The 12272-nt window shown below is 33.2% G+C and overlaps 2 protein-coding genes and 1 long non-coding RNA gene across 4 annotated transcripts in view; 2 read left to right on the top strand and 1 right to left on the bottom strand.

The window, feature by feature from the left end:
- LOC149375612 (uncharacterized) overlaps positions 1 to 12272 on the bottom strand; it is a 129963-nt gene that overhangs the window by 112391 nt on the left and 5300 nt on the right. The gene's annotated exons all lie outside the window — the stretch shown is intronic.
- Positions 325 to 9261, top strand: Galk (N-acetylgalactosamine kinase). The gene is made up of 10 exons (XM_014363383.2): positions 325 to 834; positions 2759 to 2927; positions 3702 to 3875; positions 5091 to 5301; positions 6351 to 6459; positions 6595 to 6752; positions 7102 to 7242; positions 7541 to 7652; positions 8141 to 8345; positions 9031 to 9261. Exons 2-10 carry the CDS (start codon positions 2764 to 2766, stop codon positions 9200 to 9202), a joined length of 1446 nt encoding a protein of 481 aa, XP_014218869.2. The 5' UTR covers positions 325 to 834; positions 2759 to 2763; the 3' UTR covers positions 9203 to 9261.
- LOC106647088 (cytochrome P450 6B1-like) lies at positions 10056 to 12086 on the top strand. Its single transcript, XM_089598488.1, has 6 exons — positions 10056 to 10229; positions 10381 to 10564; positions 11465 to 11479; positions 11574 to 11825; positions 11940 to 12007; positions 12072 to 12086. The coding sequence occupies exons 1-6, from the start codon at positions 10056 to 10058 to the stop codon at positions 12084 to 12086; spliced, it is 708 nt and encodes a 235-aa protein (XP_089454614.1).

Consider the following 12272-nt stretch of genomic DNA (forward strand, 5'->3'; position numbering starts at 1 on the left):
GAAGAAAAGTCAGAGGCAAGTATATCATTTAAATGACCAAGGCAAACGTTTCAAAAAATTAAACGAAAAATTGACTATTGAAAACAAGTTAAGTATAAAATTCTCGATCAGGGTCGTTCATTTATTGCTGCCAACCAGAGATGGCTACCTCGGTGGTAAGTACATCAGCACCGCGCGGCTCTGCTGGCAACCCAGTACAGATAGTTCACGATATTATATATATATATATATATATTTGCAACCCAAGCCGCGGTATATATACTTATACACACGAATACACAATAACACGCGCGCATGGATCGATAAGCGAGCGTATGATGCAGGGTGGCTACAACAGTGCAAGCCGTCTTGTAACAAGTGTTTGTATGTGCCGTACCGGTGCCGTCAAATTAATCGTATCGAAGAAAAACGTGGCTGGCGTGCCGCGATAATACAACGCTTCTATCATGCTCCCCCGTGTGCTCGTTTGACCGTCTTTGCTTTATACCACACATCCCTCATTCCCATGCAACGAACGCGGAGAGTACTTTCGATCGAGTAGCTTCATCGAGCCCCGATAGTTTTGGCTGCTTCTTTTGTTACGGAAGTGATAGTAGTGGTGCCATTGTTGTGTATAGTGTGGGAGCCACGCATGCACTGCGCTCGCGGCGAATTAATCTCAAGAGAAGGTACAAGCTGCTACTCCCGGTGTGGGTGAACGGGCGTATGTGTGTGCGCGCAAGCGTGGGCTCGTGTTGTGGACACACGGGGGATTTTAAATTTGTGCGCTGGATTGTCACGTAGACTCATTTTTTGAGATCTATTTTGCCACACTGTCTAGCTGAGTTTCAAAAGGTACCTATGCAGTCAATGTAACGTATTAATGTAACACATTTTTTCTTTTTTTTTTCCTCAAAGTTTAACAAGGCGTTGTTGTGGCACTGCAAATTAAAATGTTGTAACGTACCACACGGAAGAGAAATTGATTAAAACATTCGCTGCAGATAATAATTTAATAGCCACTATCTACTTCTTTTTTGCAATAATTTAACATTTAAAAATTCATACTGATGTTATTGCAGTCAACGAAAAATTTCATTAAAAAAAAAATTACATTAGAAGTCAATATTGGCTTTTGTTAATAGTTGAACACGTTCGAGAGCACGATATACGCCACGTAAATAATTTCGACCTGAATTTTGATTCAATTCAAGGCAATATCGTAGCACAAATAGTGTTACATGACGACAACGAAGTAAAATACGGCGATGTTTACTGAAATACTGTTTTCAAATTTTTTTTTTTTTATTAATTAATTTTTTTCACTATACATCGCAACCATTTTATCTTATTTAATAGTATTTAATTTTCTCTACATAAAAACATCAAATTATTCATTATGTATTTGAATATGAACAAATCTCGTTTTTAAAAATATGTTGATTATATAACTGTAATTTATTATGAAGAGAACGGTATTTCCTATTTTTTACGAAGGAAAAACAATTCTTCGTTTTAAAGTAGGAAAATTGAACTAGATATTACGTAAAATCGATGCAGAGAAGATTATGAAAGAGGGATGATTTCACAATAGTAAATAAGTAAGGCTGTTGAGACAGGGAAATATTAAAACTGGTTTTCCATTGAAATAATAAACAAAACCGAACAAAAAACTAACTTGGTTGTGAATGAATGGTAGGTAATAAAATTCTAAATTCTGTGGTTTAACTATTAGATTCGCAATCAAAAAACTTTCTTCACTCATCTAGTGTTATGTGAAAAAAATCACCGTTGCTTGTTTATTGCAGAAGTGAAAAAGATATAGTTGTTTTCGAATGAATAAATATTTAATCAATGTGATTTTTGTTAAAGTAATTCAATGTATTAGAAAATAAAGAAATTGTGCTAATTTATTTAAAGTTTGAGAAATATATGCAACAATGTATTTATACTTAGCTTTTTGGTATGCTACTCCAATACTTGTTATTAAAAAACAGTTGTATTAGTCTCAATTGTATGTGAATTATAGTTTTTTTCTTCTTCTGCAAAGATAAAGAGATGATTTAAAATATAAAAACTATGGTTTGGTTATAATTTCCATGTGTGCACAAAGTTCCGTGGGCATGGTAATTATAATTGATTGAACGAGTTACAGCTTATCTAGTGCTCAATAACTAATTGACTTAGATAACCCTTTGACTGTTAAATTCTGATTTAAAAATATTTAACTTGATTTCATCACGAGCGATCCTTCAAAATGTTTAACTTGACTAGACAAAGATAAACGTTAAGACAGTTACGGAGTATGACCATGAATAAAAAAATGACTGGATGTTGATAAAATATGCTTGATCAAAAACTAGTAGGGTGGAGTGTGGAAACAAAGCCACCCACGGAATTCGAGATGAACAGAATCTCAATTTTACCAAATGTGGTCAAATTACGTGTATTTGTACGTTGATAGAAATGATCACTTGTAGAAAACGAATGATTAGCAATAACAAAAATTTGAGATTAACTAAATAATACAAGAAAGTTAGTTTTAATTTCATTTGGGTCAATTAAACATGCTAAAATCCACATCAATTTATAGTTAAAGAGCGGATTAAACTGGAAATGATTCTTTCTATTGGTGTACAAAACATACGTGAATAAATGCTGGCGGTATAGGTACTACTCAAAACTAAAAATAAAAAGCACACCTGTGGAGCAATAGTGCAAACAACTTTTTGAATAATAGAAGTGTAGCACTTGAAAAAAAAAACTTTTTATTTTACAGCCACGATGACACAAGAACAGAATGGCATTAAAGAAATGAAACAGACAGTGGACACGGTGTCGGTGCTGAAACCTGACGAGAGGCAGAGAAGCAGACTTGATGTCCTCGCATCGCACTTCAGGTCACGTTTTAATCGCGAGCCTTCGTTTTTCGTTCGAGTACCTGGCCGGTAAGGATTTTGCTCAATTTTTTTTTTTTTTTTTTTTTTTCTCTCAACAAGTAAGTAGTACGTTTATTTGTTTGTGCGTGGATTTTTCAGCTTTAAAAGTACAATCATATAGTTATAGTAACACATTTTAGAGACAACTTTGTTTCTTGCTTATCCACTACGCGAGATAAGATAGCGCTTACATAATTCACTTTGTCACTTGTTTGCTGACTTTGCTGCGTCTCTTGTTAAGGATGAGAAAATTGTACGTTACATTTATAAAAAGCAAAAGTTTAAAGAATATCGCAGACTGCCTGAGTTGTAGTTTTTATTTACATATTTCAAAGAAATAAATAACGCGGGAAAAACTGGCTCTAAGAGTAGAGACGTTGAATTTGTAAATTAGCATTTTGTCGTGTATTGTCAAATTAAAAATTATTTATTTTCATACACAGACGTTGATGGTTACAGAAGAGTAAATGTTATATTCTAATGTCTGTTAGTCTACTAAAAAAACGTAAAACTTAAAGATCATAAGTATAAAACTTTTGGTAATGTAACAATAGTTACTTTGTTATGAAAAAAATATTTTACCCGTTTTCTTATCTAAAAAAGAAAAAGGAAAAAAAAAAAAAAAATTGAGTACACTAATAATTATAAAGTAGTTCAGTTTAGTTATTTATGCACTTGATCTTTAATAATATTATCTCAATCGGGAATAGAAATAAACAAATTTTCAAGCATTTTATTAGTGATATCAACAAACTTTTTTTCGCGTTTCACGTACATACACAGGGTCAACCTGATAGGCGAACACATCGACTATTGCGGCTACTCGGTTTGCCCAATGGCGATCGAGCAGGACATCCTCGTGGCCGTATGCAAATCCGAAGACGATAATGCCCTCCAACTCACAAACGTCGACGACAAATACCAGGATTATCGGCATGACGCGCTTCAGGAAATAAGGTATGCATGTAACTTGTGAAACCGCCATTGACCAAGAGAATGTCTTTTCTTCACATTTTCACAATCATAGTTTATACAATACAATAACAGTTGTATTGTTAAATCAATATTACACCGCATCTTAGCTGTATGGAAACGAATTTCCAATAAACTCGATGCGCAATCTCAGTTTTCAATTTTAAAATCAAGCCCAAACTTTTAGCCGTATCTCTGTTGCCAACGGCCGAGCTTTCGTAAATTACCAGAGTGCGCGAGTCAACACGCGCAAAGAGAAACAAAATTGAAAATTCCAGCACACGGCTGCGCGCACAAATGAAGTAGCAAGCATTTACCAATTAAGAAAGCTCGTCTTGCCCTCGACTCGGATGTAGTCCGACCCCCCCCCCCGTGTACTCTCCCACTTCCGCATTTGCGTAGAGACATTAATAAAGAGCAGCCGGCTTCTTTTTCCCACGCAACAGCAAAAAATCAGATCAAATGCTTTTTCCAACTGAGCGTAAAGTAAGAAGTTTCAAGCTACTTTCAACTTTCTTGCGCGGGGCACTTTTTTTAATAAAAAAAAAAAAAACTTGTTCAAGCTCTCTACAATCTTTCTATTATACTCTGTAGCTGTCGGCTGGAAAAAATGAGGGAAACGAAAAGATTTTGAGCCTGAATTATTATGCAAACATCACACAAACGCGTTTGCCGCTTTAATATCCAAGGTTGCAAAGAAAAAATTATCCCATGCATTCTTTTTATCATCCTTAATTAACAAAATACATTCCCAGATAACAGATCCCTTAAAACCCCTTTTTTTCAATGACTTTGGGAGTAAGCACCAACATTATTTATTTCCAATTATTTCATTCAGTTCTTCGTTTTCTTCACCTAACATAAATATTTATTCTTTTCTCCGAAGGCGCACTCTTTAGTAAATACATAAGTAGAGCTTCAACCTCCACTGAAAGCATACCTATAAACTTTCTGGTGTCAGTCAGGCTTTTGATTATTTTTCAACAAACTCGGCACCCTTTAAAAATTGCAATGAACGTCAATGTATATTATTCACTACATGATAGTTAATTGCGCTCGTTGTATACAAGGCGAAACAAAATAATGAACCAATTGGAGAGTAAGCTTTGCGCGCAAGTGACTTTTATGCTCGGCGTAAGTGCGCATCTGGCGCGAAGCAAACGGTAGATGATATTGCACGGAAAATTTCGGCCCATTCAGAGATCTGCATCTAAACGAGGACGGTCTCGGGCCTACTTGGCACAAGTACTACCTGTGCGGCATCAAAGGCGCCCTGGAAGTCATCCCCGAGGAGAAGCAGCCCCGAGGGATCCTCGCGGCCGTCTGGGGTAACGTGCCTCCTAATGCGGGGCTCTCCAGCTCCAGCGCCCTCGTATCTGCAGCTCTGCTCGCTACGGTACACGCTAGCCAGGTAACTCTCGACATGCACACACTTTTTACACTCTACGAAAGATACAAAGAGGCGGATCAGGTGCGACAGCACAATTGTAAGTAAAAGTAATACGAGCAAGAAAGAAAAAGCCTATCAGCTCGGGATGCCAGTAATCAGGACAGGTGCGCGCGTCATATCGGACTCAAAGGGCGAACGAACGAGTTTCGATTACTCAGACGCGACGATGCATCAATCTCTTTCGCGCAGCAAAGTTTTCTTCTTCTTCGAGGCAGAGGAGAGCCTATCCTGTATGGTCGAGCTCTCTAAATCGCACTATACATCACAGCTCGCGCTCAACGTAATTCTCGGCCGAGCGGAGAGAAAAAAAAAAAAAAAAACAATTTGCGCTACGCAGCTGGTTATTGTGAGATATGAGATACCCTGGACTCGGTAAACTGCAATTTGTACGGGGATGCTCGAGAATCGTAAAGTAGGAGCTTCTAACTAGTACTCGAGTTATCTCGTCCGCATGTTGTAATGTAATGCGCGAAAGTTTGGATGACCGAGCGCGTGGTGTAACGTACGTTATTTTTAGATGCCTTATTTAACGAATAAGCTAATTGTCTTTTGAAAAATAAATCCATTTTTTGACGAATACAGTATGAAATCCGTTTAACCATTGGACTTGTAAACCTTATTCTCAAAGGAACGAGTTTTAATTAACAAATTTAATTACCGTGAGGTCGTTGCGAACGAATTATAACTAAACGCTAAACTTTGTTAAACTTCAAGGGGATCCGAACGATATCGATTCCAATACTTGGCCAATCGCTCAATCGGCTAATTACGAAACTTGGACGCGACGTTCTTCTGACTTGATTGGATAATTGCATACTGATTTGTCTGGTTCACTTGGTTAAATGGTCGAGAGATTTTGTACTTGAGATTTGAGTAAAATTACACAAGAGTACATGTATTAAACAATACAAGGAATAATTATACTTTTATCAAATTTGGATCAAATTTTGAAACTAATACTTGTAGGCAAGGCAATGCGAATATTGTTTTAACATTTTTATGGGCCATAGCATACCATGTCAAAAGAGGACATGGCTACAGTAAGTGCCAGAGCAGAGAGGTACATTGGAACTCAGGGAGGTGGAATGGACCAGGCAATTGCATTTCTTGGAAAAACTGGTTAGATTATGTTTCTTTTGGTTTATAAAAAAATTTTTACTTTAAATGACCATTGGAAAATATTAAATTATCACGTAAAACAATATACTATTGCACTGTATGTTGAATTTTATTTTATCAAAGAAATTTTTGAAGGATCGGCAAAATTGATCGAATTCAATCCTTTGCGGAGCTACGACGTAAGCCTTCCAGAAGGCGCGGTTTTCGTTATTGCGCACAGTCTGGTTGACCACAACAAAGCCGCCACGTCGGATTACAACACAAGGGTCTTGGAGTGCCGACTTGCAGCTCAGGTATTACGGAATCTCAAAGAATACCATTTGTTATTTATCGGATCTGGCTTCATCTAAAAGAAATTTCAGTCGATCATTGGAATAAAAATAACAGATTAAAATCCTTTTATTACTATTTATTTTTAAAACGATCTTATAGAAACGGTAGATCGATCGTCATTTAAAAGTAATAAATGTCTATTCGTATTTTTTAAATTTCTTGCCATGAATATTGTTATTACTATTGAAAAACTAACAAAACATAAAATTTTTTTAAATATTTTAAACGAATTGTTTATTTTAAAACTAATATCAGTATGTCACATTACAATTTTATATTTCTTTTAAATTATATTCAATTCCAACCCAGATCATAGCTAAAAAAATGGGTATCGACTGGCATCAGGTGCAAAAGTTGATCGACGTACAAGAACTTTTGAAGAAAAATCTAGAGGACATGTCTACAATCGTAATGAAGGAACTTCACGAGGAACCGTATGATTGTGAAGAGGTACTTTGTTCATTGTACCACATGAGTTGATTAGTTATCAATAAAATCGGATTAAGCTTTAATTTTTCACTTCCTCAAAAAATAGATGGTTTGTCGCCTATTTAGCAAACCTAAAATTAAATTGGAAATATTTTTATTCACTCTGGCTTTTGTTATAATCAAAAAGAGAAATTATTACAATAAGTTTTTAGATGGGGTTTTTCAAAATTTCTTTGAGCAAAATAAAAGCCATAATAATAAAAAGCACTTTTTCAGCTGAACCTTCAACGATTGAAATGATCCAATATTATATTTTTAGATAAATCAAATACTGGAAACAACGCCAGAAGAATTAAAATCAATATCAAACGTACCATACGATCCTACACGAAGGCTAAAACTGAAACAAAGGGCTCTTCACGTTTTTCAAGGTAAATAACGAAAAACTGCTCTAACTGACAAAGTGTAATTTTAATGAACTATTTTTTATAAAATTTGAGTAACAAATTTACAAACACAACCTTTTTGGTACCATATCGCAAGAATTTTTTGTGAACAAAACCGGAAGATCTCAAATTTGCCATCATAAGCCCCGGAATATATTAGAAATTTTTTGTTTACGTAGAAAAAAAATGTACCTAAAGGGCTCTTATTTTACGCGGTTTTGTCAAAAAAAGACAATAATAGTATGCATTTCACACAGTTTTAAAAATCATTTTAAAAAATAGTAAAATTTTGACTATCACATGATTAACTAAGAATCACTTACAAATAGTTTTAACGGTAAAATATTTCACTGACTACTCATGTATTTTACTAAAATTATTTCACAACGTGTTATGATAATAAATTTTGAAAGCACAATTTGAGAGTCAATAATTAATCAACTTATCGCAATTAAATTTTGATATTCCAACAGAAGCAGAAAGAGTCGCGGCTTTTCAGACTGTATGTCAACGTAAGGATATGGAAGAGCTAGCTAGAATGAGCCAATTAGGCCGCCTAATGTCCAGCAGCCACTCGAGTTTACAAAACCTTTATGAGTGCAGCCATCCGAGAATTGACGCGCTTGTGACAGCAGCTATTGATTCCGGAGCTTTGGGTGCTAGATTAACAGGAGCAGGGTACGTGTGTATAATTGTTGTCATTTGACTCCAATTTTATATTCATACAATAAATGAGGGATTGGTTTCGTTTCATTTACTAAGTAATAAATAAGTTATGCAATCTCTTACGTAATTATTATGATGATTAAACTTTACCAAAAGTTTATCATTACCAATCTATAGTTTATAAATAATAGTTCGCAAAATAATTCTCACAGCAAAGTAAGCGAAGCGTACATTTACGTGTGACTCAAAAACGCGAATCCCTATAGTAATCAGGGTTATGTCGATTTACTCAATTAATATATCAAAGTTAGAATCATACGTAACTTTAGTATCACATTTATGCAAGTAAATGCCGTCTGCTGAATTTACATAAATAAAACCAATTGTAGTATTTATGCATATTATATTTAATGAGACTCTACTTGGAATCGGCAAGTTTTTTTTCATTTAATTTTTTTAACCTTCTTAACATAAGAATTTAAAAACAATTTTGGAAACATGTTTAATGATAATCTATAAACTCACGCAATTATTTATGTTACAAGATCCTCTGAATTGGTTAAAAAATATTCGTAGCCGTTCTTAAAGAAAACAAATTTACACAATTACAGCACTTTTGTTTATAGCATATAAAAAAAAAACATAACTGTTGGAATAAAAAAATAAATTATTTAATATTTTTCTTTCTAATTCACAGTTGGGGTGGATGTATCATCGCAATTGTCTCAAATGAAAACGTCGAGGAGTTCGTCAATAGATTAAAAAAGGAATTCTACCAGAACGACGAGAGAGCTAACAGTCTAAATTTATCAAGTTATGTATTTCAGACCGAACCTAAACAAGGAGCTGCTATTTATTGCTCTTTATGATGAAAGAAAAATGTGTTTATAATACAATAATGTAAGCAAAAATTTTTAGAATTATGGTGGAAAAATAAAAAAATGATTTATTACAAAATCTGTATGATGTAAATTACATAAATTATGTTAAATAAAAAATTTTTCCTCAGAAGAATTTTACTTTGAATTGACAAATAAAAAAAATATTATGGTTAAATCAATTAAGGTACAATATTCATACTTCCATGGGTGGATGTAGCTAAATAATCAAAATTCAAAGCTACACGATTTCTATGATTGCTATTTTTGTTCATAATACTTTTAGTACAATATTGCATGGTCCAAGCTGACTGTCTATACTTTCGGTGCTTCGTCGTGTAATGTGACGTTATGGGTGAAAATTGGCAGTTTTAATATTACTTAGTCTTTTTATTTCAGTGGTGACTCGGTATAAATAATTAAAGTTTGTAAAAATAATATGTCGGGGACTTAGATTTTGAAACAATTACATGAAAAGTGATTTCTAATTTTTACATTTGAAGGTGTCATTATGCGAGTTCTAATATTTATTTTTAAGATATTTTACAATTTTTTGAGATCTTTTTAGATTACAAATTTTTGCAAATTGTTTTTATCACACATACGCCCCTTGAGGTGCCTTCGTTTATTACGGCACTGAGCGATGAGCTACCTAAATACCTGATTACTTTAAATTTAAATTCAGTTACATGAGAGTTGCCTCACAAGTGTTATCAGATCATAATATTTACAAAAAAAGACAAAAATCATTAATATGATCTGCATTTTTATTTTGATAATCTTTTTTATTCTAATTTATTATTATTCGATAAATAATTTCGACATATGGGAAAAAAAAAACATAATGGGACCCAAACCAATTCCTCTCTTTGGCAACTTCAAGGATGTGATTCTCGGCAAAGTGCATATGGCAGATTTTATACAAGATATATATCATGAATTTGCGTCCGAACCAGTAGTAGGACTTTTTGCCAGCAACATTCCTATTCTATTGGTGAAAGATCCAGAAATCATACAAGTAAATTCGCATTAAATAAATCTTTTTTTTTTTTTTTTTTTTTTTGTATTTTCAACAAATTTTGAAGAAAATCAAATATATCAAGTACAAAAAAAAAGGGGTAATGTAAAGCTCAGTTTATAAATTTTTTATAAATATTTTCCTGCTTCAGGAAGTTTTAGTAAGAGGTTTTTCAAACTTCAGTGATCGAGGTTTCACATATCATGGTGACATCGATTCATTATCTCAGCACTTGTTGTATATGACAGTGGATAAATGGAAACCAATGAGACAAAAACTTTCTCCAGTTTTTACATCGACAAAATTAAAAGAGATGTTTTATTTAATATCCGCATGTGCTGATAATTTTTCTGCCTATACAAGAAATTTGGTTAAAAAAAATGAGATTGTTGATTGTTTTACACTTACCCGCAAGTATGCTATTGATGTAATAGGTATTTGTGCTTTCGGACTTGAAACTAAAATACTGTCACAAGAAAAAAGTGAGTTTGAACGCGTAAGTGAAATGATATTTGAAAATAGCGTGAAAAACACATTGAAGCGCCTTGTTAGATTTTGTCCCAGTTGGATTAAAAAATTAACGAAACCTGTCATTACAAATCACGAGGTAGTTAATTTTTTCATGTCCTTGATAGAAAAAAATATTGCATTCAGAAATACGAATAATTTACGGAGAAATGACCTTGTTGATATATTAATGGATATTAAAAATCATCCAGAAAAAATTGGAGAAAAAGGTAAGACACCACCATATTACGTTTATCATTCAAGTTCTGTTGAAAATTTTTATCTTTTATTTTTAGTACGTAAAATTAAAAATAACCGATGATGTGACGAAATATCACCACATAATTGATTTAGTTTTTAAACACGATATGTATGTACTGCAGCTGAACAAATATTTGTAACAAAGTATAATATTCGTAGCTCTTTCAACTGGAATTATTTGCCCTTCATACCTTATGAGCCATACAAAAGCTTTGAATTAATATTATAATGCAGCAAGTAACATAAACATTATTTTTTAGAAGCGACATTGGCATTGTTAACTTCTCAAGCGTATGTATTTTTCGCTGCAGGATTTGATACTACATCTAGTACAATAACTCATGCACTGTATGAGGTGGCATTAAATCAAAACATACAAAATCAACTGAGAACTGAAATTTGTACAACTATACAGAAATACTCTGGAAATCTTAATTACGATGTAATCTATCACATGAAATATTTAGATCAAGTACTAAAAGGTAAACAAATTTTTAAGAGTAAACAAAACATATAAGTTTTGTTCAAATTTGATAGTACTAAGCTTTATTAGTACAAAAAAATGTTTGGTTTTAGAAACATTGAGAAAATATCCACCTGGATACTTTACTGGAAGAAGAGCAATAGATGATTATACATTTAAAAGGACTAAAATTACAGTTAGACGAGACATAAGAGTTTTAGTTCCGATTTATGCAATACACAATGATCCAAATAATTATCCCGAACCCGATAAATTTGATCCAGAAAGATTTACCGAGGAAGCGGAAAAAATGAGACATCCAATGACTTTTTTGCCATTTGGCGCTGGTCCACGATACTGTATTGGTAAATAAGTTTATTGAATTTTGAAAGATATTTTAATAAATCCATTTTTTTTAAATTTTTAATAAGTTGTATAAATTAAAATAATAATACACTTATTTTTTAAACTATTTTTAGGAAAGAGATTTGCCTTTATCTCAATGAAAATAGCCATTGCAAGGATTATAAGTAGATTTAAATTTGAGGTTTGTGATAAAACGTGTATTCCTTACGAAAAAAGAATTGGGAAATTTCTTCTTTCCCCAAAAGGTGGACTATTTTTAAAAGTTACTGAATTATAATATGATCACCAAAGTAGCGTAAATATGTAATTCATAATATGTGGAATATACTGTAGCAATGTACGTACGAGTTTAAAACTCTTATTAACCGTAGTTTAAGAAAACCAAAGTACACACTGAGGCATACGTTTAAGAATAAATATAATTTTTTATGTTATAAAAATCTTCA

This window comes from Copidosoma floridanum, unplaced genomic scaffold, assembly GCF_036245765.1.
Source record: "Copidosoma floridanum isolate Cflo_tuat_1 unplaced genomic scaffold, Cflo_Japanese_pri ptg000006l, whole genome shotgun sequence".
NCBI lineage: Eukaryota > Metazoa > Arthropoda > Insecta > Hymenoptera > Encyrtidae > Copidosoma > Copidosoma floridanum.

Bases quoted from the DNA above. Each gene is read 5' to 3' on its own strand.
- Galk (XM_014363383.2), top strand. From the start codon at position 2,764: ATGACACAAGAACAGAATGGCATTAAAGAAATGAAACAGACAGTGGAC. The intron at 5,302-6,350 runs GTAACTCTCGAC...TATGGGCCATAG, and splicing joins CTACGGTACACGCTAGCCAG to CATACCATGTCAAAAGAGGA. The intron at 6,753-7,101 runs GTATTACGGAAT...ATTCCAACCCAG, and splicing joins AGTGCCGACTTGCAGCTCAG to ATCATAGCTAAAAAAATGGG.
- LOC106647088 (XM_089598488.1), top strand. From the start codon at position 10,056: ATGGGACCCAAACCAATTCCTCTCTTTGGCAACTTCAAGGATGTGATT. The intron at 10,230-10,380 runs GTAAATTCGCAT...TTCCTGCTTCAG, and splicing joins AAGATCCAGAAATCATACAA to GAAGTTTTAGTAAGAGGTTT. The intron at 11,826-11,939 runs GTAAATAAGTTT...AACTATTTTTAG, and splicing joins TGGTCCACGATACTGTATTG to GAAAGAGATTTGCCTTTATC.